This window comes from Mesoplodon bidens, assembly GCF_964165515.1.
Source record: "Mesoplodon bidens genome assembly, chromosome: 12".
Classification (NCBI taxonomy): Eukaryota; Metazoa; Chordata; class Mammalia; order Artiodactyla; family Ziphiidae; genus Mesoplodon; species Mesoplodon bidens.
This window is the reverse complement of record NC_138168.1, coordinates 61697567-61725545: the sequence shown is the minus strand read 5'-3', so window position 1 is coordinate 61725545 and position 27979 is coordinate 61697567. Positions and strand designations below refer to the sequence as shown.

General features: G+C 39.7%; 1 protein-coding gene across 6 annotated transcripts in view; it reads right to left on the bottom strand.

Annotated features, from left to right (window-relative positions):
* Positions 1-27979, bottom strand: part of L3MBTL3 (L3MBTL histone methyl-lysine binding protein 3) — a 127277-nt gene that overhangs the window by 14397 nt on the left and 84901 nt on the right. For all 6 annotated transcript variants that reach the window (XM_081251328.1, XM_081251331.1, XM_081251332.1 and 3 more), the window contains 2 exons: positions 23117-23266; positions 2945-3024 (listed from right to left, as the gene is read on the bottom strand). In XM_081251328.1, coding sequence (XP_081107454.1) covers positions 2945-3024; positions 23117-23266 — 230 coding nt within the window. The remainder of the gene's footprint in view (positions 1-2944; positions 3025-23116; positions 23267-27979) is intronic.

Here is a 27979-nt window from a genome sequence, read left to right as displayed (position 1 = left end):
ACTGAAGGAATTTTTCTGGATTAAAAAAGAATCCTGGATCTAAAAAAAAAAAGTAAATAAAGCGCATGACATCTCAGGCAAAATAATGAAAAGACTGAATTTAGGAGCCAGATTCATTGCCTAAAACAAAAAGATTGGATTGAATTAGGCCTAATCCCACATATGTGAAAGGATGTTTTGGTTTGTTGTTCAGTTTTTTTCAGTTCTGTTTGATTTTTCTTAAAGGAAAGTCAGAGACCAAATGACCAGCTAGGTGTAGTGGACACTGTGGTGGGGTTCCCCTTCGGAACCCAGAGATTCATTCTCCTACCTGCTGACTGCTGATGCCTCAGAGCTACCTCCCTCTCCAGGAACTGCCCTAAGCCAAAGGGACGCTCCTTGCCCAAGGACACAGCCCTTCTCAGCCAACAACCAAGGACTGGTCAATACAAAGGCCTGGTCCTCATGCCTAAATTCGGGATAACTCAGAAGGGTCATCTGGAGCTCCTTTATGGGATCGACTGAGGCTTCTGCTGTAACTGCATCGCAGCTCATTCTGCCCTCTGTTGCTTCTCTCACTCTCTCATTGGTATCGTTCCCAAGAGTACCCACCAAAAACTTTCTGCACACAGCACTCCCAATGTCTGTTTCCAGAGAGCCCAATCTGAGACACTAGGTCATGGCTCTATTGAGACCTGAGAGGCAGGAGGACAGAAAAAACTAAACACATCCACCCACTGACTAGGATCTGAGATATCACCAACATCACCAAGATACAGGAGCCCTCAGACACCATAAGATCTCATTTTGGACTGAAGGATCATGGGGTACAGGGAAAGACAACCAATAAACTCTTAAATGGTAATGTCAGGAAGTGAAATTCAAATCTTTTCCATACAACATGAATCTGGAAAAAATTTTTTAAAAAAAAAAGAAAGAAAGAAAATCTAAAGCTAAGAAAACAGTTAAATAAAAGCTGACAATCATAACATGATTTCACTACAGTAAAAATTAATTTTATGGAAGTTTTACATAAAATGTTTCAAAAGAGAAGGGGAGTCATCAAACTCATTTTAGGAGGCTAAAACTGGATGAGATATTAATATGCGAACCTTACTTAGGAACATATGTGCAAAAACTCTCAAAGCAGCTTGTTTTTATGAGGCTCCCTTTTACTAATGAAAAATAAGACAGTAAGTAAAATACGCATATTGAACTATAGATTTTATGGGTGACAAAAATAATAAAGAGTTATATATGAATCCTAGCAATGTTTCTTTGGAAAGAATTGTAAGACAGAAAAACTCAGGCAATTCAAATAAAAAAATATAGGATAAAAATACACAAAGTTTGAAAAGACATAAAACTACCACAGAAAAAGAGAGAACACCATGCATATCATGTTAATAAACCTGAAATTCTCCATTAATTAGACTATTTTCAGAAAGAAATGATCAAAATCAGCTCAGCAAATAAAATGAAAAGTGAATTGCATCACCAAGTTAGGAGGAAACTGAAAGGTTATCAAAAAGTTCAGAGCCCAGAAGATTTTATTATGAATCTGCCTAAACCTTGCAATGATCAGATAATTCCATGCAATAGACACTCATTTCACAATACTACTACTACTTCTGCTATTACTACTACTACCACTATCAGCTAATACTTTGGCCACTGATGCATTTATTCCTCATAATAATCCAGTGATGTGGGTACTATTAAGAAACTGAGGAACAGAGAAGTTAAATACTTTTCCCAAAGCCAGCCACACAGCTAGTACTGGTGGAGCTGAGAAGAGAATGAAGGCCGTGCTCCTAACCACCATTCGCAAAGAAAGGCTGAGGCCTTTGATTAAGAACCCGATATACCCTGATGACAAAAGCTTCGTAAATTAAATGTTTTTCTTCCTTTCTAAATGACCAGAAACATTATAGCACTTATTATGTGCCAGGCACTGTTCTAAGCAAGTTACAAACGTTACTGTACTCAATCCCCATAACAACTGTGGGAGGGAGTTACCATCATCAACCTTCTGGACAGATAAGGAAACAAGCACTGAAAGGTATTCCATAAAATGTCCAAGATTACACAGCTAGCAGGTGGTAGATCAGGGATGCAAACCCTGGCCATCTGAAGGGTTTGTATGTGGTGCAAGACTAAACACCATAAAACATGCTGAGGACAGCAGAGAATATAACTTTTAAATTAATCATAAATTACTGCTTTATGACAACCAGATATGGAAATCAAAGCATCACTTATGGAATAGGTCATTATAGGCAAACAGTCCTTAGGTGCCATTCTACAATATTATAAACAGTCTAAACCAAATAAAGCACATGACAAGCAAAGTCCCCAGGGACAATCATTAAAATCATAATTGGGACATTTTCTTATAAAAATAAATAATAATTATAACACTATGCGTAAGTTATAAATACCATCTATACTATGAGTAACAGTCATTATGACTTCATTGTTCAGTTAAATCACTGTAATGTCTATTCAGCAAAGATTTAAGACAAATTACTTTCTCCAATACAACTTAAAACTTTTGTTCAAGCAATTTCCTTTTCATTTTGTGGTATTAGATTAAGGCCATATTAGTTCTATTTGAATTTCAACACATTCTGAGATGAGTCTGAAACATATGAAGCAAATGACATCAACAATATAAAAAAAAATTACGACAAGGACCAAATAGAATGCCTTATCTGAACTTTATATACAATATTGTACAGATATATGAAAGAGACTGTAAATACAGGTCACAGATGAATCCATATCATTGTGAAGTATACACCAAATTTATCCTGAACAATAAACTTTTATTGCCTGTGGTAACAGAACCAACCAAACGAAGTTTATCTTTAATATATAAAAGGGACTGCTACATTCCAGTTAAGTTTTGATTGTTGAGTATTAATAGTAATACCCATCAATAATATGAGATTATTACGGGTACCTGTGGCTTCATGTGATGTCTTCATTTCACTCTCTGTTCTCTCGTCAAAGTCTTCTTTGACATCATCAGCATGCTGGTCTCTGAGAAAAATAGGTGTTTTAATATTTTGTAATAGAAGCATTTAAAGAAATGGGAAAGCGGGGGTGGGTGGTAGTGGTGGGATGAACTGGGAGATTGGGATTGACATATATACACTAATATGTATAAAACAGACAATAAGAACCTGCTGTATATAAAAAAATAAAATAAAATAAAAATTGAAGTACAAAAAAAAAAAATGGAATGGCTCAACCCTGTACCTCAGCAACTGTTTTTTTTAATTTAAAAACAAATGATACCATTAAAATGTTAGAAAGCATTTTCAGTTTTACTAAGAAGCAATTAATACTAAAAACACCTATAAATGTTCATTTTCCTCATTATCAATTTTCATTGACTGTTCAGAAAGATTTTAAAGCTAAGAATGGTATTAAGGTTAACTATTCTGGAAAATGTGGCTACTGAATAGTTCAACTTCAAATTGGGACATGTATTCATGAGGAATTTTACTTGTACTATATGGTAAGACCACAAGTTTAAGTAAGAAAATGGTTTTAAAGTTCATACCACTTAATCCAGTCACTATATACTACTCAGCTCCAGAATTTGAGATTGAGGCTGAGATTGCCCAGGAGAATCAAACTCAATTCTAGGAAGGTTTTCCTGGCTTAATCAGGTCAAATTCATAGGCTGAACTGATTCCACCTCTTTCTGACCAGGAATGAACTAATGCTAATCTAACCATGCCAATGCTCTAAAATGGAATGGACCCATTCCAATCTTAATTCAGAGCTTTACCCTGAAGTCAGCGACAAAAATGGCTTTAAAGGAAACCAGGCACAGGCTATTTATATTTTCTTTAAAACTAAATTTCAGGGATTAAAAAAATTTAACCTAATGTATTCCGTTCTCAGGGTTCAAAATAAATCCTTTATAATACTTTATAATACTCTGTACTTATGATGTTCTGTTGTTTCAAATACTGTTACCTTTACAAATATATCCTTAGTTTCTTGAAGACTCAGACCACACTTCTGTTTGGTGTTAAGGGATAATACCTTTGAAATCAAATATGCCAACAAAATATAAAGGAGTTCTATAGTCTTAATTACCAAGGCACTAATTTACTCCCTTTTTGTAACAATAATAATTTAACACAATGATGCCAACACAGTAAGCATGAGATAAATAAAATGTTCACTAGTTCTTAGAAAGATCATTTCCAGGGACACATGAAATTTCACTGGAATCTGAGCTCCCTGGCTTACTTCATACTAAAAACAACTTATCACAACTGCTGAAGAATACTTGCTTATCAGAATGGGAAGAGTCACCGTTATTATGCAATAAAAAATTTTTTTTCCAAGAGAAATCAATTAATGACCATGGAGGCTCTTACTCCATAGAAAGTGGGGAGATGGAGGTATAGTGAAAACAAATAAGAAAATTGCTGATAACTGGAGGAAGGACACTAGTTGAAGTGATAGTAGAAAACTGTCCTCTCTGTATCAACAGTGTTGAAGTTAGACTTGGTAATTACAACATGTTAAGATCAGCTTATTATGCTAAAATTAGCTTATGTGATCTGCTGAACTTGTTTCATATTAAACTGGAAACAATCATCTTTGAGCCCACAAATCTATCCCAGTAAGTACCGTGGCCACTGAAATAAGTGGTTTGTGGATATTAATAGTTATTAGAAACAATCACACATTAGAATGACATAACTTAAAACTGGCATTTCTCGGAGTCAAAGAAAATAAATTCCCAATTAATTACAGTAGATTGCCTAAAAGCTTTAATGAATGGTTAAAAAAAAATCCAAACAAACAAAAAACCAAACTGAGCCCAAAGGCTAAAATTATATCTTAGAATTTTCTGTATATTTCATTTTTCATGATTGAAATTGTCCACTGATAATTAACAGTTACATGTTTGTGGTTTCAATAATGCATATTATATTTTCCTTTAAAGTAAACTTTATTAAACTAAAGCTATAAGACCTAAGTATGAGGAAAGTTCTTCTGTATTCTTATGCCCAAATACAATGCCAATGACTTATTTTATGAAATGTAGGAAAAGGATCATTTTCTAGGAGGGAGCAGAGATAGAAAAGGAAAATAAGATGATTGACCCCAAAAGTTTCTTCATCCTAAATGTGCCATAATCCATCACTGAAGAGAAGCAAAAAAGAAGCTTTCTGCTTGTATATTCATGTTCCTTCATTATAGAAGCGTGTTCAGTTCTTACTTTCCTTACTTTAAACTCATGATGTTTCATTAAATTTAACCCATATAAACTTGGGAATATATACATATGGATATTTATCTTCACCGAAAAACAATTCCAATGCAGGACTCCATAAGAAATGTTCATTGAATGTTTTATTTCCAATTAATAAATTGGTTTTGCTAACTCCTTAAAATTAAAAGTGACTAAGCCCGGGAGCCCGGAGGAAGATGGCGGAAGAGTAAGACGCGGAGATCACCTTCCTCCCCACAGATACATCAGAAATTCATCTACACGTGGAACAACTCCTACAGAACACCTACTGAACGCTGACAGAAGACCTCAGACCCCCCAAAAGGCAAGACACCCCCCACATACCTGGGTAGGGCAAAAGAAAAAAGAATAAACAGAGACAAAAGGATAGGGACGGGACCTGCACCAGTGGGAGGGAGACGTGAAGGAGGAAAGGTTTCCACACACTAGGAGCCCCTTCGCGGGCGGAGACTGCAGGTGGCGGAGGGGGAAAGCTTCGGAGTAACGGAGGAGAGCACAGCAACAGGGGTGTGGAGGGCAAAGCGGGGAGATTCCGGCACAGAGGATCGGTGCCCTCAGGCACACACCAGCCCGAGAGGCTTGTCTGCTTGGCCGCCGGGGTGGGCGGGGCTGGGAGCTGAGGCTCGGGTATCGGCTTTCAGTCGGAGCGCAGGGAGAGGACTGGGGCTGGCGGCAGGAAGAGAGCCTGAAGGGGTTAGTGCACCACGGCTAGCCCGGAGGGAGTCCGGGGAAAGGGTCTGGAGCTGCCGAAGAGGCAAGAGACTTTTTCTTCCCTTTTGTTTCCTGGTGCGCGAGGAGAGGGCATTAAGAGAGCTGCTTAAAGAGGCACCAGAGACAGGCGTGGGATGCTGGGGCTGCTGCTGCCGCCGCCACAAGGCCTGTGTGCGAGCGCAGGTCACTGTCCACCCCGCCTTCCGGGGAGCCTGTGCACCCCGCCACTGCCGGGGTCCCGGGACCCAGGGACGGCTTTCCCGGGAAAGCGCAAGGAGCGCCTTGGGCTGATGCAATGTCACGCCGGCCTCTGCCGCCGCAGGCCCGTCCCACACTGCACGCCCCTCCCTCCCCTCTGCCTGAGTGAGCCAGAGCCCCCGAATCAGAGGCTCCTTTAAACCCGTCCTGTCTGAGCGAAGAACGGACGCCCTCCAGCGACCTACGCGCAGAGGCGGGGCCAGGTCCAAGGCTGAGACCCGGGAGCTGTGAGAGCAGAGAAGAGACAGGGAAATCTCTCTGTGCAGCCTCGGAGGCAGCGGATTAAAGCTCCACGGTGCACTTGATGTGCCCTGCGTCCGTGGAGTGCATGAATGGACAGCGAATCATCCCAAATTAAGGAGGTGGACTTTAAGGACAAGATTTAAGACTTTTCCCCCTTTTCCTCTTTTTACAACGAACTATCCCAAATTAAGGAGGTGGACTTTGAGAGCAAGATTTCAGACTTTTCCCCCCTTTTCCTCTTTTTACAACGAATTATCCCAAATTGAGGAGGTGGACTTTGAGAGCAAGAGTTTCGATTTTCCCCCTGCTCTCTTTTTGTGAATGTGTATGTGTATCCTTCTGTGTGAGATTTTCTCTGTATAGCTTTGCTTCCACCATATGTCCCAGGGTTCTGTTTTTTTTTTTCAATAATTACTTTTTAATTTTACTAACGCTACTATATTTTATACTTTATTCTATTTTACTTTACCTGCTCTTTTTTCCCTACCTTCCCTTCCCCCCTCCCTCCCTCCACCCCTCCTTTCCTTCTTTCTCTCTTTCTTTCCTTCCTCCCTCCCTCCCTTCTTCCTTTCACTTTCTTTTTCTTTCCTTCCTTCCTCCCTCCCTCCCTCCTGTCTTTCTTTCCTTCCTCCCTCCCACCCTTCTTCCTTTCACTCTTTTTCTTTCCTTCCTCCCTCCCTCCCTCCTGTCTTTCTTTCTTTCCTTCCTCCCTCCCTCCCTCCTTTCTTTCCGTCCTTCCTCCCACCCTCCCTCCTTTCTTTCCTTCTTCCTTTCTTTCTCCTTCTCTTTCTTTCTTTCTACTTTTTCTCCCTTTTATTCTGAGCTGGGTAGATGAAAGGCTCTTGGTGCTGCAGCCAGGAGTCAGTGCTGTGCCTCTGAAGTGGGAGAGCCAACTTCAGGACACGGGTCCACAAGAGACCTCCCAGCTCCACATAATATCAAGTGGCGAAAATCTCCCAGAGATCTCCATCTCAACACCAGCACCCAGCTTCAGTCAACGACCAGCAAGCTACAGTGCTGGTCACCCTATGCCAAGCAACTAGCAAGGCAGGAACACAACCCCACCCATTAGCAGAGAGGCTGCCTAAAAACATAATAAGGCCACAGGCACCCCAAAACACACCACCAGACGTGGACCTGTCCACCAGAAACACAAGATCGAGCCTCAACCACCAGAACACAGGCATTAGTCCCCCCCACCAGGAAGCCTACAAAACCTACTGAAACAACCTTAGCCACTGGGGACAGACACCAAAAACAATGGGAACTACGAATCTGCAGCCTGCAAAAAGGAGACCCCAAACACAGTAACATAAGCAAAATGAGAAGACAGAAAAACACACAGCAGGTGAAGGAGCAAGATAAAAACCTACCAGACCTAACAAATGAAGAGGTAATAGGCAGTCTACCTGAAAAACAATTCAGAATAATGATAGTGAAGATGATCCAAGATTCTATTTCCAAGATCCAAAATCTTGGAAATAGAATAGACAAAATGCAAGAAACAGTTAACAAGGACCTAGAAGAACTAAAGATGAATCAAGCATCGATTAAAAACACAATAAATGAAATGAAAAATACTCTAGATGGGATCAATAGCAGAATAACTGAGGCAGAAGAACGGATAAGTGAGGTGGAAGATAAAATAGTGGAAATAACTGATGCAGAGCAAAATAAAGAAAAAAGAATGAAAAGAACAGAGGAGAGTCTCAGAGATCTCTGGGACAACATTAAACGCACCAACATTCGAATTATAGGGGTTCCAGAAGAAGAAGAGAAAAAGAAAGGGACTGAGAAAATATTTGAAGAGATTATAGTTGAAAACTTCCCTAATTTGGGAAAGGAAATAGTTAATCAAGTCCAGGAGGCACAGAGAGTCCCATACAGAATAAATCCAAGGAGAAATACACCAAGACACATATTAATCAAACTGTCAAAAATTAAACACAAAGAAATCATATTAAAAGCAGCAAGGCAAAAACAACAAATAACACACAAGGGAATCCCCATCAGGTTAACAGCTGATCTCTCAGCAGAAACTCTACAAGCCAGAAGGGAGTGGCAGGACTTAATTAAAGTGATGAAGGAGAGAAACCTGCAACCAAGATTACTCTACCCAGCAAGGATCTCATTCAGATTTGATGGAGAAATTAAAACGTTTACAGACAAGCAAAAGCTGAGAGAGTTCAGCACCACCAAACCAGCTTTACAACAAATGCAAAAGGAACTTCTCTAGGCAAGAAACACAACAGAAAGAATATACCTACAATAACAAGCCCAAAGCAATTAAGGAAATGGGAATAGGAACATACATATCAATAATTACCTTAAATGCAAATGGACTAAATGCTCCCACCAAAAGACACAGATTGGCTGAATGGATACAAAAACAAGACCCATATATATGCTGTCTACAAGAGACCCACTTCAGACCTAGAGACACATACAGATTGAAAGTAAGGGGATGGAAAAAGATATTCCATGCAAATGGAAATCAAAAGAAAGCTGGAGTAGCAATTCTCATATCAGACAAAATAGACTTTAAAATAAAGACTATTAGAAGAGACAAAGAAGGACACTACATAATGATCAAGGGATCGATCCAAGAAGAAGATATAACAATTGTAAATATTTATGCACCCAACATAGGAGCACCTCAATACATAAGGCAATTACTAAAAGCCATAAAAGGGGAAATCGACAGTAACACACTCATAGTAGGGGACTTTAACACCCCACTTTCACCAATGGACAGATCATCCAAAATGAAAATAAATAAGGAAACACAAGCTTTAAATGATACATTAAACAAGATGGACTTAATTGATATTTATAGGACATTCCATCCAAAAACAACAGAATACACATTTTCCTCAAGTGCTCATGGAACATTCTCCAGGATAGATCATACCTTGGGTCACAAATCAAGCCTTGGTAAATTTAAGAAAATTGAAATTGTATCAAGTATCTTTTCCGACCACAATGCTATGAGACTAGACATCAATTACAGGAAAAGACCTGTAAAAAATACAAACATATGGAGGCTAAACAATACACTACTCAATAACGAAGTGATCACTGAAGAAATCAAAGAGGAAATTAAAAAATACCTAGAAACAAATGACAATGGAGACACGACGACCCAAAACCTATGGGACGCAGCAAAAGAAGTTCTAAGGGGGAAGTTTATAGCAATACAATCCCACCTTAAGAAACAGGAAACATCTCGAGTAAACAACCTGACCCTGCACCTAAAGCAATTAGAGAAAGAAGAACAAAAATCCCCAAAGTTAGCAGAAGGAAAGAAATCATAAAGATCAGATCAGAAATAAATGAAAAAGAAATGAAGGAAACGATAGCAAAGATCAATAAAACTAAAAGCTGGTTCTTTGAGAAGATAAACAAAATTGACAAACCATTAGCCAGACTCATCAAGAAAAAAAGGAAGAAGACTCAAATCAATATAATTAGAAATGAAAAAGGAGAAGTAACAAATGACACTGAAGAAATACAAAAGATCATGAGAGATTACTACAAGCAACTCTATGCCAATAAAATGGACAACCTGGAAGAAATGGACAAATTCCTAGAAATGCACAACCTGCCAAGACTGAATCAGGAAGAAACAGAAAATATGAATAGACCAATCACAAGCACTGAAATTGAAACTGTGATTAAAAATCTTCCAACAAACAGAAGCCCAGGACCAGATGGCTTCACAGGCAAATTCTATCAAACATTTAGAGAAGAGCTAACACCCATCCTTCTCAAACTCTTCCAAACAATTTCAGAGGAAGGAACACTCCCAAACTCATTCTATGAGGCCACCATCACCTTGATACCAAAACCAGGCAAGGATGTCACAAAGAAAGAAACCTACAGGCCAATATCACTGATGAACATAGATGCAAAAATCCTCAACAAAATACTAGCAAACAGAATTCAACAGCACATTAAAAGGATCATGGGGCTTCCCTGGTGGTGCAGTGGTTGAGAGTCCGCCTGCTGATGCAGGGGACACGGGTTCGTGCCCCGGTCTGGGAAGATCCCACGTGCCGCGGAGCGGCTGGGCCCGTGAGCCATGGCCGCTGAGCCTGCGCGTCCGGAGCCTGTGCTCCATAACGGGAGAGGCCACAACAGTGAGAGGCCCGCGTACCGCAAAAAAAAAAAAAAAAAAAAAAGGATCATACACCATGATCAAGTGGGGTTTATTCCAGGAATGCAAGGATTCTTCAATATACGCAAATCAATCAATGTGATACACCATATTAACAAACTGAAGGAGAAAAACCATATGATCATCTCAATAGATGCAGAAAAAGCTTTCGACAAAATTCAACACCCATTTATGATAAAAACCCTGCAGAAAGTAGGCATAGAAGGAACTTTCCTCAACATAATAAAGGCCATATATGACAAACCCACAGCCAACATTGTCCTCAATGGTGAAAAACTGAAACCATTTCCACTAAGATCAGGAACAAGACAAGGCTGCCCACTCTCACCACTCTTATTCAACATAGTTTTGGAAGTTTTAGCCACAGCAATCAGAGAAGAAAAGGAAATAAAAGGAATCCAAATTGGAAAAGAAGAAGTAAAGCTGTCACTGTTTGCAGATGACATGATACTATACATAGAGAATCCTAAAGATGCTACCAGAAGACTACTAGAGCTAATCAATGAATTTGGTAAAGTAGCAGGATACAAAATTCATGCACAGAAATCTCTGGCATTCCTGTACACTAATGATGAAAAATCTGAAAATGAAATCAAGAAAACACTCCCATTTACCATTGCAACAAAAAGAATAAAATATCTAGGAATAAACCTACCTAAGGAGACAAAAGACCTGTATGCAGAAAATTATAAGACACTGATGAAAGAAATTAAAGATGATACAAATAGATGGAGAGATATACCATGCTCCTAGATTGGAAGAATCAATATTGTGAAAATGACTCTACTACCCAAAGCAATCTACAGATTCAATGCAATCCCTATCAAACTACCACTGGCATTTTTCACAGAACTAGAACAAAAAATTTCAAAATTTGTTTGGAAACACAAAAGACCCCAAATAGCCAAAGCAATCTTGAGAACGAAAAATGGAGCTGGAGGAATCAGGCTCCCTGACTTCAGACTATACTACAAAGCTACAGTAATGAAGACAGTGTGGTACTGGCATAAAAACAGAAAGATAGATCAGTGGATCAGGATAGAAAGCCCAGAGATAAACCCACGCACATATGGCCAACTTATCTTTGATAAAGGAGGCAGGAATGCACAGTGGGGAAAGGACAGCCTCTTCAATAAGTGGTGTTGGGAAAACTGGACAGGGACATGTAAAAGTTTGAGATTAGATCATTCCCTAACACCATACACAAAAATAAGCTCAAAATGGATTAAAGACTTAAATGTAAGGCCAGAAACTATCAAACTCTTAGAGGAAAACATAGGTAGAACACTCTATGACATAAATCACAGCAAGATCCTTTTGGACCCACCTCCTAGAGAAATGGAAATAAAAACAAAGATAAACAAATGGGACCTAATGAAACTTCAAAGCTTTTGCACAGCAAAGGAAATCATAAACAAGACCAAAAGACAACCCTCAGAATGGGAGAAAATATTTGCAAATGAAGCAACTGACAAAGGATTAATCTCCAAAATTTATAAACAGCTCATGCAGCTCAACAGCAAAAAAACAAACAACCCAATCCAAAAATGGGCAGAAGACTTAAATAGGCATTTCTCCAAAGAAGATATACAGACTGCCAACAAACACATGAAAGAATGCTCAACATCATTAATCATTAGAGAAATGCAAATCAAAACTACAATGAGATATCATCTCACACCAGTCAGAATGGCCATCATCAAGAAATCTGGAAACAATAAATGCTGGAGAGGGTGTGGAGAAAAGGGAACACTCTTGCACTGCTGGTGGGAATGTGAATTGGTACAGCCACTATGGAGAACAGTATGGAGGTTCCTTAAAAAACTAAAAATAGAACTACCATATGACCCAGCAATCCTACTACTAGGCATATACCCTGAGAAAACCATAATTCAAAAAGGGACATGTACCAAAATGTTCATTGCAGCTCTATTCACAATAGCCCGGAGATGGAAACAACCTAAGTGTCCATCATCGGATGAATGGATAAAGAAGATGTGGCACATATATACAATGGAATATTACTCAGTCATAAAAAGAAACAAAACTGAGCTATTTGTAATGAGGTGGATAGACCTAGAGTCTGTCATACAGAGTGAAGTAAGTCAGAAAGAGAAAGACAAATACCGTATGCTAACACATATATATGGAATTAAAAAAAAAATGTCATGAAGAACCTAGGGGTAAAATGGGAATAAAGACACAGACCTACTTGAGAATGGACTTGAGGATATGGGGAGTGGGAAGGGTAAGCTGTGACAAAGCGAAAGAGAGGCATGGACATATATACACTACCAAACGTAAGGTAGATAGATAGTGGGAAGCAGCCGCAGAGCACAGGGAGATCAGCTCGGTGCTTTGTGACCGCCTGGAGGGGTGGGATGGGGAGGGTGGGAGGCAGGGAGATGCATGAGGGAAGGGATGTGGGAACAGATGTATATGTATGACTGATTCACTTTGTTATAAAGCAGAAACTAATAAAAAAAATAAAAAATAAAAAAATAATTAAAAAAGCATCTGTTTTACGAACTAAAAACAAAAAATAAATAAATAAAAAAAAATAAAAGTGACTAAGCCCCTTTGGGTTCTGATGCTTCCTTTAGCTAGAGGGTTGGCAGGGTGGGTCTAATATGAATAGTCTGTTAGAAAGGGTATTATGAAACAGATGGATGAACAGAACCCCTGAAGGAAATAGAATCCTGACCAAGCACATCCAGAAATGTGGAAACAGTATTAATAAGAAGTAATAATAAGAATACTTAACATACTTAAGAACATATTATGCACCAAAGATTGGCTGAGTTCTTTACATGTCCATTATTTCATAACAATCACTGGAAGAAGGTTCTGTTGTTATATCCACTGAGACTTAAAGAGGTTAATCCCAAATTTTCAGGGCAAGTATAGCACCAGGTCTTACTGACAGCAAAATCTATAATTAGATTTAATTATTATTTGTTTTTTTACCCTTGTGTTTTTCCAGAATACAGTACATATCCTTGTTACATGCAGTTAAAGGGAACTTGCCTTCTGGTGTCATAATCTTATTTTCAAACCGTATTTTATTGATAAGGTCAGGAATGAGGAATCTGACTCACTAATATTCTTGTTTTATATTTTATTTAAAATAAAAATCACTTTCTCAACTGGGCAACCAATATTTCTCTCACCTATAAGGTTAGAAATTTCACTGCTAATTCTCATGAATAGGTACTGTGATTAATTTCTTTCTCTGTGCAAAAATGAAATGCTTTATCTAGGATATCGACTTCCCAAGCAAAAAGTTATTCTAGCTGCACAGTCTTCCAATTATAAACAAAACATGTTTATATCACAATGTCAAAACTCTGTGATAATATTATAACACACTCTGGAACAGAGTGCAAGATATGCTTGTTGATGGATTTTTTTTTTTTAATGACAACCAAAAATATTTTTGTTGTATTTTATTTTATTTATTTATTTTTTGTGTGTGTGTTGTTGTATTTTAACATGACAATTTTCCTCTACTTTAAAACTCATTTATCTTCTCCTCTTGATCAACATTTTTCATTACCAATAATTTTGTTTAGGAAGGGAATACAAGCTGATTAGGCATAGGGGAGTGCATCGTAACATGGAGAAAGCAGCCCAGCAGTGGTGACATTGATGGTCTTTGAAAATGAATAGTCCTGGTTCAAATTTCAGCTCTGCTACTTACAAGTTCTATATGACCTTCAGAAGTTACTGAACTTCCCTAATCCTCAGCTGCATCTTCTGTAAAACAAGGATAATAAATCCTTTACCTCACAGGCTTTTTGAGGACTGAATAAAACAATATATAGGAAGTGCTTTGCATACAGCCAGACACTTAAGTAGGAGCATGATAAATGGCAGCTATTACTATTTAAGAATTACTTATATTTTAGGATAAAATTATCTACTGACACCTATTTTCTTTAAGTAACCTGTTTTCCTCAGGTTTTAAAACAGCTTTTAGAGTAATGGTTATGAGCCAGCCTACAGTCAGACTGCCTAGGCTGCTACTTACTAGCTGTGTAACCTGTAACCGAGAGAGCTCTGTTTGCTGAATGGGGATGTAATAATAGCACCTACCCCACATAAGCATTATGAGGGTTAAATGATCTAACATAGCTAAAAGCACCTAGAATAGTGACTGGGACACAGCAATTTCTCTTGGGATTTTAGAATTTTCAACAACCAATTTATTTCAGCATTTCTTTAGCCTGAATTGAAATATGATCATAACTAAAATTTTACTCAAGAATACTCTTTAGGCTTTTAATTAAGACAGTGGAGGGCTTCCCTGGTGGCGCAGTGGTTGAGAGTCCGCCTGCCGATGCAGGGGACACGGGTTTGTGCCCCGGTCCGGGAAGATCCCACATGCCGCGGAGCGGCTGGGCCCGTGAGCCATGGCCGCTGGGCCTGCGCGTCCGGAGCCTGTGCTCCACAACGGGAGAGGCCACAACAGTGAGAGGCCCGCGTACCGCAAAAAAAATAAATAAATAAAAATAAAGACAGTGGAATACACTCAAATGGAAAAATGTTTTCTTTTTGAGTCAGCATTCTCTTTTTCTGTGTAATTATGTGTCATGCTTTAGATGTCTTACTATCTTACTCAAATGAGATCTGTGGTAAATATTAGTGAAACAAACACTAGAAGAGTAAATACATAGTAACAGGATCGCATTTGAATGCCAACAGCTGTTTCTTCCATTTTATTTTTCATTTAAAAACAATCCCCAGCCCGTTATGTTTCAATCAGTCATCAGTTTGTTAAAAATAATATTGAAACAATATGAAACAATTATTTTGCTTCAATTCAGGGATTTCAGCCAGCTCTCTGACTCCAGCATGAGTTTGGCTTGGCTCGTACCTTAAAACATGCCCATCCTTCTCTTTCCAGAAGAGCTTATTCTAGTCTCACAGGGGCTTTGTCAGAGCTGCAGAGTACCTGTACTCCCCAGGAACAAGTGGGGACACAGTGAATGTACTGAGAGCTGTAAAAAATGTAGGGTTTCCTATTTTGAATGTTAAAAGGATGTCTCTTTGCATGCCCCCAGCATTTTGAAAAAAAAAAATTCTGGGCTGAGGTCACTCACAGGTAAAAAATCAGAGAATGGGAGTCTCAAGGTTGTATGTTAGAGGAACTGTAAAAGACCACCTGAATTGTCTCCAAGATGCCCCGTACAAAATAAAGAGAAGACTGTGCTTTATGGCTTCAGGATAAGGAGGTCACCATCTTCAAAGGGATTCGGAGAAGATGGCAGATAGAGCCAGTGCAATTAAAACTTCTATGTCTCCAGTTAACATTCGAATGAAGAGTTTTTATAATTAAATCCCTTTTGAGACTACACATGAACAATAGTTTTAATAGAGTTTTCATAAACACAGCCCAGGAGAGATAAGCATAGCTTACTATTTATCTAATGACTACAAATAAAACACTTTGATTAATAAGGCTATTAAATTAAAATTTAGCATAAGGAACATATGTTAGTGAAGAAAGGAATATAATGAGTAAGTAAATAATAGTGGATGTTATCAAGATGCCAAGGAAACTCCCCAGTAAAATGAATTCATCAATTAATTAATCAATTCTCTTATAAAATGAAAAGCCCTAACCAATAAGGTGAGATCTGGGAAATAAAGATCATGTAGCGTAAGAAGAGCAGGACTGCACTGCTTTCATGCTGCTGTCATAGGAAAAAGAACAGATATCATTGCTTTTCTTTTTTTTTTTCAATTTTTTTTTAAATTTTTTGCTTTATAACAAATTTAATCAGTTATACATATACATATGTTTCCATATCCCCTCCCTTTTGCGTCTCCCTCCCACCCTCCCTATCCCACCCCTCCAGGCGGTCACAAAGCACCGAGCTGATCTCCCTGTGCTATGCAGCTGCTTCCCACTAGCTATCTACCTTACGTTTGGTAGTGCTTTTCTACTATTTATAAAAGAGTCTCCTGAATCAAGAATAAGTGCTATTCAAGGAGAGAAAATCAGACTCTGTTACAATATTGTTCTAACAACTTCTCAGGCATCAGCAGGAACACAGTCATCTCTTCCTTACACTCTGAATGGTCGCTTTGTGTCACAGCAGTTGGCATCAGGACTGTGAGTGTTTTAACCAAAACCCAGCTTCTCCCTGGTGCACACAAACAATACATAGATTTGACTCAGATTCCCAAGAACTGGAATATTTGAAAATTTCCACAGCTCTTAATCCATATCTGGCAGCCCATCAACAAAAGGGGGGAAGAGGCTTTACAATAGGCAGGAATGACCAATCATTAAAGGAACTTTCTGAGTAGTCAACATCAAGCCCTCAGGACCAGAAAACCTTAGGAAGCAAAACAAAGTTTCTGAAGATTCCTAATTAACTTTTGTAAGCTTTTAGAACTTCTGGCTCTAAATTAATTTTATTCTACTAGATTTTACAGTTTTGCAAATAAAGAGATGTATACATGCTTATAGTTCCATATTTTATGTTAGCCTGTATTCCCATCTGTTTCACAGGGCCCTTCTCATGGGTACAGATGGGCAAATCTGATTCATCCTAAATATATGAATTAGATTGAAGCTGCAATTCCTGTAACTGCTCCATGTAATTCTGAGAGTAGAAACACCAGACCTACAACTTGAAAAACTGTATGTTTTAATGGCCTATAAAGAACTGAATTGAACTTTTTCATTGGATATAGGTTAGTAATGGGCATTTGCCTTGCAAGGTAATACAAGCATTAGCAGGTTTTTTTTTTTTTTTTTTTTTTTTTTTTGCGGTACGCGGGCCTCTCACTGTTGTGGCCTCTCCCATTGCGGAGCACAGGCTCCGGATGCGCAGGCTCAGCAGCCACGGCTCACGGGCCCAGCCGCTCCACGGCACGTGGGATCCTCCCGGACCGGGGCACGAACCTGTGTCCCCTGCATCGGCAGGCGGACTCTCAACCACTGCGCCACCAGGGAAGCCCAAGCAGGTATTTTTAAAATGCTTTATTATACTTCTGTGCTTATCCCTAAGCAGGCGTAAACAACATGGAACCTTAAAACACTATGTGGTTTTTAATAGCGATAGCACCTAATCTAGAAACACAATTACAAGCATCTGTCGAATATATTTCGTGAGAATAAGACTATGTGGGATAGACGCTGATGTTCTCTATTTGGTAACACATTGTGAACTATTACCCCGGAGAAGGGTCTTTATATTCAGTAATGATTCTCAAGGCCCGGTTTATAGATCACTTGCATCCAATCACCTGGGGATGCTTGTTAAAAATGAACTGGGGGCTTCCCTGGTGGCACAGTGGTTGAGAGTCTGCCTGCTGATGCAGGGGACACGGGTGCGTGCCCCAGTCCGGGAAAATCCCACATGCCGCGGAGTGGCTGGGCCCGTGAGCCATGACTGCTGAGCCTGCGCATCCGGAGCCTGTGCTCCGCAACGGGAGAGGCCACAACAGTGAGAGGCCCACATACCACAAAAACAAAAAACAAAAAAAAACAGCCTAGTAGAGAAAAAGCTGGAGAGTTCGGCAGAGGCCAGATAACACTGGTTTTGTAGGCCATGTTCAGAATTAGGGTCTTAATTCCAAGGGCAATGGGAAGTCGTGGAAAATTTTAAGCAGGAAGATATACTCCCAAGTGAATTTTTTAAATGCAGACTCCTAGGCTCTAGCCTGAAAGATTCTGGTGGGCTGGGCTGGGCCCCGTAATCTGAATTTTGGAGATCTCAGGGAATCAGACGTGGAGTCAGGTTTGGGAAGCATTGCTATGGAACACTGGCTATCCATGGGTCTATCCCAAGCAGGTGGCCTGTGAACTGGCCCTTAAAATACCATTTATGGTATGAAAAGGACATACCTATTCCTTGCATTGTTCATTTATCTGGCCCTATTATGTCTGCTCCTGGATCACAAGCAACGCCAGCATACTTCATTCTGGGGACCGGCTGGCATTTGAAATGGGTGAATGGGCTGGTGCAGCAGACATTGTCGGGGCTTGGCCCATATCTCCTAGCCACACGCTACCTCTTCAGTGCACAGCGGCCGACTCCTACCTACCTCTCACCTGCTCTGCCTTCCCACAGGATTTACTGGGGCTCTGACTGCTCTGCCTGCTGTGCAGCAGGGGACGTGCTGGAGAAATTAACTCATCCTTCCTCCCCTGGCAGCCTAGCTCCGTGACCGAAGAGGAACTTGTGTTTTAAAATAGCTCAGCTCCCTCATCTCTATGGTGGGAAAACCTGAGATGTGTGTTTTACACAGCCTCCCACAATGCCCCCAGCAAGGCTGTGTTCCCTCTGTCCACAGTGGTAGCTGATGGGACAATGAAGCTTTTACTGGTGCCCCCAGCAGGGCTGTGTTCCCACTGTCCACAGTGGTAGCTGGTGTGACAATGAAGCTTTTACTGGCTGCCTTTCCTTCCCGGTCTCACCTCTCCACTCCCTTACTGGCGTTTTCCTCACCTCTCAAGTAAACCACTTGCCATCAAATCTGTCTCAAGGTCTGCTTCTGGGGATGTAGCTGTCTCTTGCTGTGCCAAATGCTTTTTTTTTTTTTTTTTTAAAAGTAGAGTCTGGCAACCAATTTTTAGCAAATTATTAAGAAGGATGCAAAGAAAATGTGTTAAAACCTGACTGGGAAACTCCATCTACATGAGCAATAATTATGGAAAAAGAGGAGAGACCGTAATCTGACATTATGAGAATCATCTTGCTTGAGTGCTCTCGACTCAAAGTTTAACCTAGGAATATTAAAAAAAGAAATGGGCCAGCCTTACTTTGCTCCTCTGAAATAAAATAAATATTGTGAAACAAATAAGCAAACTATTCCTCTTGCAACAGCACTAATAAAAACTAACATTTATTAAGGGCTTATTGCTTATCAGTCACTGTTCTCAGAGCTTTGCACAGCTCACGATTTCATTCTTAAGTCCAGGTGAAAGAATCAGTGATCAAAAAATTTTATGTTTTCTATACACACTACTATATATAAAATAGATAACTAATAACAACCTACTGTACAGCACAGGGAACTCCACTCAATACTCTGAAATGGCCTATATGGGAAAAGAGTCTAAAGAAGAGTGGATCTATGTATAACTGAATCACTTTGCTATACACCTGAAACTAACACAACATTGTAAATCAACTATACTTCAATAAAAAAATTTTTTTAATTTTAAAAAAGAAAAAAATAATTAAATATGTTCATACAGATTCACTTACAGCAAAGAAGCCAGATAACTTCAACTCTATTAATTCTACATTAAATCAACCATCCTCAAGCTGTAAGATGAGGCTTCTTGGTTAACAACCTTTCATTTGTTAACATCTGCTGTGTTGCTACCCCATGATCATTTATATCTAAAATACCATGTATCATTTTGATTGTTGTTGAGAACTAGTGACTGCCTGGAGAAGAAAAAAAAAATAATCTGAAGTCAATTTTTAAAAATTTAAAAGAATAAAATCTATATTTAGAAAAGTAAATAAATTGATGTTATTTTGGAAATGTTTTTATGCATAATGAAGTGCTTAGATTGAAATATCATGATGTCTGTAATCATTTCTTAAAAATACTTAGCATAAAAGGTAAAGCAAAAAAAATCTCGGTCAAAAATGTTCACCTTAAAAAGTCTGGGATCATTAAAATGTCTGGAAAATCCAAAGTCTGGATTGTCTCCCTCATGTTTCCTTCAACAACGTATACCTAATCAAATCTCTCCGGTTACTACTAGCCTCAAAATAAATAAATAAATGAGTCAGAATAAATAAATAAAATAAAAATAGTTAACCTGGGAAGTTGAAGACGAGAAGAAATCTGAACAAAGTCTTCAAAACCATGAATAACATAACGCTCATTTACCAAATCCTGGTACCCCTGAAGCAATTTAACTTTAACACAAATAAGTGTAAATATTAATTCACAGAGAAGTAATGGCAGGTTAGAATTCACTGAATCAAAAGACAGTATGGGCTAAAAATCTATGCAAAAATTATTTAGATATCAAACATGTGCCATGGGTTACGATAGAAACCTTAAAATCTCTAAGACTGTCTCCTTAATGACAGGTGATGACGTGAAGAACCATGCTCACATCCTCACAGAAGATGGATCCCTGGAATCATTAGAGCCACTATAAACATCACTCTTTTCTAGAGATCAGACTTGTGGTTACCAGAGGCAGGGGATGGGGGAGGGGGAATTGGAGGAAGGCGGTTAAAAGGTACAAACTTCCGGTTATAAAATAAGTAAGTCCTAAAGATGTACAGCATGATGATTACAGTTAACACTGCTGGATGGTATATTTGAAAGCTGCTAAGAAAGTAGGTTCTAAAAGTTCTCATCACAAGGAAAAAAACATTTTTTTCTTTTTTTTTGGACGTACGTGAGGTGATGGATGTTCATTTACTGTGGTAATCATTTCACAATATACGTAAGCCAAGTGATTATGTTGTACACCTTAAACTTACACAGTGCTATATGTCAATTATATCTCAATAAAACTGAAAGGAAAAAAAAGTACTCTTTTCTTACAAATATGTCGAGTTAAAAAGGACCGCAAAAATCATCTAAACCAACTAGGTCTTTCTGCTGTGAGGAAACTGGACCCAGGTATCCAGCCAGAGCCCAGAAAGTTAGTGAAAAGCCTGTGAGATGAAACTGCCAGTCCCTCAGAGTATCCTGTTAAAATTTTAAACAATATCTCAGCTTTTGAAATCTAAACTTCAGGGATCCTTACCTCCTTGTGAGTCAATGAACTCTGTTTCTGTAATTATTACTATGTGAATTAGTACTTTATTTGTCTTAAAGTAAATTTCCTCAAGTGATATGCCCTCATTACAGGGCACTGAGTTGGGTAAATGAATTTATGTTACATTAGTCATGGTTTTGAGGATTAAAAACAAAGCATCAGGGACTTCCCTGGTGGTGCAGCGGTTAAGAATCTGCCTGCCAATGCAGGGGACACAGATTCAATCCCTAGTCTGGGAAGATCCCACATGCCGTGGAGCAACTAAGCCCGTGAGCCACAACTACTGAGCCTGCGCTCTAGAGCCCTCGAGCCACAACTACTGAAGCCCGCGTGCCTAGAGCCCGTGCTCCATAACAAGAGAAGCCACCATAATGAGAAGCCCGCGCCCCGCAATGAAGAGTAGCCCCCGCTAGCCGCGACTAGAGAAAGCCCATGCACAGCAACGAAGACCCAATGCAGCCAAAAAAAAAAAAAAAAAAAAAATCATTGTTGATAATTAAAGAAGTTACAGCTCTCCCCGATCCATAGGGTGAAACTGCTTTTCTCTAAGGATTTTGATACTTTAAATACCATTACTCCAATAACACTGCTGTGAGCTGAGAATAAGATTTAAAAAAATTTTTTTTAATTAATTAATTAATTAATTTTTGGCTGCATTGGGTCTTCATTGCTGCGCGCGGGCTTTTTTCTCTAGTTGCAGCAAGCAGGGGCTACTCTTTGTTGTGGTGCATGTGCTTCTCATTGCGGTGGCTTCTCTTGTTGTGGAGCACGGGCTCTACGGTGTGCGGGCTTCAGTAGTTGCAGCACACAGGCTCAGTAGTTGTGGCTCGAGGGCTCTAGAGTGCAGGCTCAGTAGTTGTGGTGCACGGGCTTAGCTGCTCCATGGCATGTGGGATCCTCCCGGACTAGGGATCGAACCCGTGTCCCCTGCATTGGCAGGTGGATTCTTAACCACTGGGCCACTAGGGAAGTCCAAGAATCAGATTTATTAATTCAAATGTTCACTTGGTTCATCCATGAGAACAAAAGTTACAAAATATTAAAATAATCAAAGAACTACATTGTCTTAGATTTTAAAAACTCTCCATAAAAGAAAGCCCCAAAACCTAAGTGCTAAGGATCATCTTTCTATTAACGTTTTCTTTTAGTAATATCTTTAGTTAATATAAAGGCAGAGCCCATTTACTTAAAACATCAAACAAAACTTGGTTCTTTACTTAATAATCCATGGAGGTTAAAACATTCCAACTCAACTCTACAAGTGATATCAAAACCAAATGACTGAGCATACAGTACAACAAATATCCTAATAATTAAATGAAATAATGTAGATGCAAGTACTTGGCATATAATGAGCACTAAAAAGAAATAATGTCCTTTCTTCACAAGGAATCTACCATCTTCTTTGTAAAGGATGCTTTTATACAAATATTGATCCGTTCATTCAGTGTATGAATTGGCATGAAATAAAATGGGGATTTCCAAACTTCTAACATCAAGCAAGTTCAACTAAAAGATGAACAAGTAATACGATATCCTGCCTGATTTGGACACGCTTTTATAAGTACCATCGGCCTCACGTTAATTCAGGTGCATTTTCAATAATGTACTAGAAGACATCACTACAGAACATAAATCACCTAAGGAAAAAAAATCTTCCAACTACAGTACCTCTAAATAACACTAATATTACCACTTTAATTACCTGGTTTCAGGAGATGAAGAGATTTCATTTGTGTCTGCCCTTTTACTTCTTGGAAATGATGGACTAGCCGCAGGCATCTCACCACTTAAGCGGTCTGGGAAAATTCGGTCTTTATTCAAATTGATTTCTGAATAGGGACAGGTGGCAGCACTAAAACATTAAAAATTTAAAAAAAACGAAAGAAAAGAACATTCCTGTTAGAGCATAATTACTTCTTCCAATTAAAATGACAAGCTAAAAATATAAAATGCAAAAATTTAACTGGATATATATACATAGATTAAACATACAGTATGAAATATTTTATCTTAAAACATAATTTAAGGGCTTCCCTGGTGGCGCAGTGGTTGAGAATCGGCCTGCCAATGCAGGGGACACAGATTCGAGCCCTGGTCTGGGAAGATCCCACATGCCGTGGAGCAACTAGGCCCGTGAGCCACAACTACTGAGCCTGCGCGTCTGGAGCCTGTGCTCCGCAACAAGAGAGGCCGCGATAGTGAGAGGCCCGTGCACCGCGATGAAGAGTGGCCCCCGCTTGCCGCAACTAGAGAAAGCCCTCGCACAGAAACGAAGACCCAACACAGCCAAAAATAAATAAATAAATAAATAAATAAATAAATAAATAAAAACATAATTTAAGTATACTCTGATAGAAAATATGTCTTTGCATTCGATTTTTAAATGCAGTCTTTGGAAGTGTGCGATGGTCACCGAAGCACTCCCTCCTGTGTTGTCCAAGGGCAGAGCCTGTGCATAACTCTAGGAACCATCAGCCCAAGAGAGAAACGCTTAACATAAGAGGGTGGGTGATAGAGGTGGGACAGAGACAGAGTGATTGACAGATGGAGCAGATCCCTTCCTAAAGTGATCTTCCAGGCCCAGGGCCATCACAAACTGTTTAATTTCCTTTATAACAGCTGCTACCCTCCAAAGGAAGGAGGTTCCCCCCATTTCCTGTCTCCAGGCCCATATGTATACCTGATATCCTAGGAAAAAAAAAATCAATCTGTAGCTATTCCCATCCCTAATATGAAAACGGACCAGAAGCCAACTTGGATAATGACTCAGCTAGCTCCCTTCCCTTCTATCTGTGACCACTGGTTCGTCTCTCAGATTCCATGTGGGGATCATTCCTGTTATCCAAGCAAAGGGAATCTAGGTCACTAACTGTTAATTCAGCATTAAGTCAGCATACTCCTGTGCCTGGGCGTCAGCTTTCCAGTCCCCAGAAAAACTGGGCAGCCTCTATCTCAATACATAATCAACCCCTCCAACTAACTCCCTATCTTGCCCCTTGGTTTTTAGGAAGCCTCCTGGAATCTGCAAATGACTGGGACTTAGGTAAATTATATTAGTGTCTTGCATATTCTTTTCCTCAGGTTAGGTACTATTTGGAATGTTGATAATCACCTAGGGAAAATTTTTAAACACTGACTTTCTGCCCTCTACCAAGAGAATCTGACACATCCTCCTGGGAGGAGAGAAGAATCTGCAAATGCTCCCAAGTGATTCTGATAATGGTCTATAAAATTTATCACAGATACCTTGTAAGCAAAAGTACAATCTTTATTTTCTTTATTTACATGCTACTTTGATATCTATGCAAAAGAGGAAAGTAAATAACATTTGATCATGTGTTGACATAAATGTATATAATGTTAACCCAACAATAACAAAAACAAAACCAGTGATATTTATGGAGCATTTACTATATATAGAACACCATGCTAAGTATTTTACATTCAGTATTTTACTTAATCTTTACAATAACCCACAAGGAAGGCTTTTCATGTGACAAACTAAGTTTAAAACGGTTAGATAACTTCACTCTTGAATTATTTCATTCATTTGATCGACAAGTATTTATTAAGTGACTACGATGTGCTAATTACCTTTCTAGCCATGGGAAACACAGTCAAAATGAAAAAGACAAGCTGTCTGCTCTCATGGAGCTGATATTCTAGAAGGGGATGGGCTATACATGATTTACACAAATAAACTGGACAACCCCACATAGTGACAAAAGCCAGAATATAATGTTAAGAGAGACTGCGGGGCTGCGAGGGGGGCGGTGAGGAAGGGCTTCTCTGAATAAGGCATTCCAGGAAATGGGAAGAGTAATACAACATAGGGAAAGCCAGGCACGAGTAAGGGAAAGACAGACCAGCTAGGCTAGAGTGAAGTGATCAAGGGCAGGAGATGGTGTAGAAGCAGGCAGGGAAGTATTATGTAGGTCCTAGCAGGTCACAGTCACCAGTTCATATTTTTATTTTAGGCTCAATTTGTAGCCATTGGAGGACCTTTGAATAAAGAAATGATATGGTTTGATTTACAACTGAGAATAATCACTCAGGATTCTTTGTGGAGAGAAGATGTCAAGGCAGCAGAAATGGAAGAGAAATTATGTAAGAGTAAAGATACAGTAGTGACTTGAATTTGTGTGGTTGGGATGGGGATAAAGAGGACCATCATGTATCCTTTGAGATCCCTCCTGTAAATGGGCTGGAGATAGGGAATGATATAAAGGAAGTATTCAAGGTTTTTGGCTTGAAGAACTGGGTGGTAATAGGGATGCCTTTTTCTTTTTCTGAGATGAGAATGACTAGAGGGAAGAAGATTTGGGGGCAAGATCAGGCATCATGGAATGTTTATTAGACATCCAAACAGAGATGCTGCTTGCCCATGGTCACATAGCAGTGAAGTAGCTCAGCAAAATGAGCATACTATTTTATCCATCCTATTCAGAATGGACATACTATTTTATTTCATTTTACTCATTTAACAATGATATGAAAGAAAATCCGCTGCCAACTACGATTTTTTTTTTTTGAACAATACCCCTCAAGTACTTCATGGGATCCTTCATGGGATATTTGTACTAATCAGTGTTCACAGATATGAGTGACAACAACCAATTCTATCTTGAGCAGAAATGAACTTATTGCAAGGGCACTGGACAGCTCAGCAGGAAGGCTGGACAATCGGGCTCGGGCCGGAAGCAGGGTCCAAGCAGTACCTGCCCCTCCAAAATGATCTGCACAGGATGAGGCTGCTGGGCAACAGCACTCATCCCTCTTCTCAGACCCTAGCCACTTCCATACCTCACCCAGTGCTCCATTCCACGGAGGCTGCAAATAAGTCCGATCTACCTTCACATCGCCCCTCGTGATGGAAGCCCCCGATGGCAGCATCTGCTGGGCTACATTTAGGTCTTCTGCCCACAGGCCCGAGGAAGGGGATCCTGTGGCTCCCCTAAGGGAGGTGGAGCCCTGCCTAATCTTGGTTTCAGGCAAAATGTAAATGTCTTAGGACTGCCTTATAATAAACGTGTTTAAACCAAATTCATCTTTAATAAACTCCCTTCCCCTGGAAAAGAAAAAGAAAAAGGATAAAAAACACAACTACCTCCTCTTCCTGTTCTTGATTCTTGGTTTCTGATAAAGGAAATATATTAACCAACTCAGATCGTGGTCATCTTTGACTCTATTCTATTCTTTCTTCCTCAAATTGTGGATGTATTTCTATTGCAAATTTATCTACTTAAATTGTGTGGTAGCAGGAAAAAAATCCAAATATATTTTTTTTGGTTTCTTTTGACAGACAGTATGCTGCTCTTCCTAGAATATCGCCATCATCAAATGTTTTGACTCACCATTAAACAGCTGGCTTTACGATTACTGAGTAACTGTACGTTCACTCTGGAATTTATTGGATATGAAGAAAGTAAAGAAAATGAAGTTCCTGATCCTAACCCCAAGTGCCACTCCAATACAGGGAAGATTCTTGGATTTTTAGATAGGCTGGGTCTCCAACTACACACGATAGTGAACAGTTACAGTGTAGAAGGCTTATATTATAAGCTCCATGAGGGAGCCCCTTCATCTGTTTGTTGATTAAGTAAAGGAAGAATATGTCTCTCTAGATCACCATATGTAAATCTGGGTAGCTCGGAGAGAGGCAAGACTGCAGACCAGAATGAGACTTGCCACCTAAATATCCCCCTTTTCTGGATTGCTAGGGCCAGAGGGTAATTTCAAATTCTCACCCTGAAGTAGGGGAAACAATCACAGCCTTCCAAGCAAAGATTTACTAATGGGCCAGGATGATCAATCAAGGCAACCACATGCTGATCAGTTACAGATTTTGTGCTAACACCTTTTCTTCTGAACCCTGAGAAAACTCAAATGGGTTTACACACCTCCTATTCTTACAACTACTCTGGGGCAGAAAGGGAAGCCAGCTGGTTCCCACAGTAGGAGGTGATTAAAAAAAAAAAAAGAAGATGCCACAAAATGCAAATGAAGTGTACACAGAGGGATGGGCAATGCCCCAGACGGATATCAGGAACCTGGTTCTAGATGTGCTCTGCAGCTTTATCCACAACGAGCAGGCACAACTTGGAGGACTCCGTTTTCTCATTTGTAAAATGAAGATGACAACGACAAACATTACCACAGACTGAGTGCGTTACCCGGGCTGCGCGCTTTACTTGCATCACCTCATCTAACTCCTGGGAAGTCACTCCTATTCTAATGCTCAGTTTATAGATGTTGAAACTGAGGCTTTAAAAAGGGAACTTGAGAGCTTCCCTGGTGGCGCAGTGGTTGAGAGTCCGCCTGCCAATGCAGGGGACATGGGTTCGTGCCCTGGTCCGGGAGGATCCCACGTGCCACGGAGCGGCTGGGCCCGTGAGCCATGGCCGCTGAGCCTGTGCATCCCGAGCCTGTGCTCCGCAACGGGAGAGGCCACAACAGGGAGAGGCCCGCGTACCACAAAAAAAAAAAAAAAAAAAAAGGGAACTTTCTTAGTATCATCCCATTAGAGTACGAACACTGGCTGTCTCCTAATTGTTACACTACACTG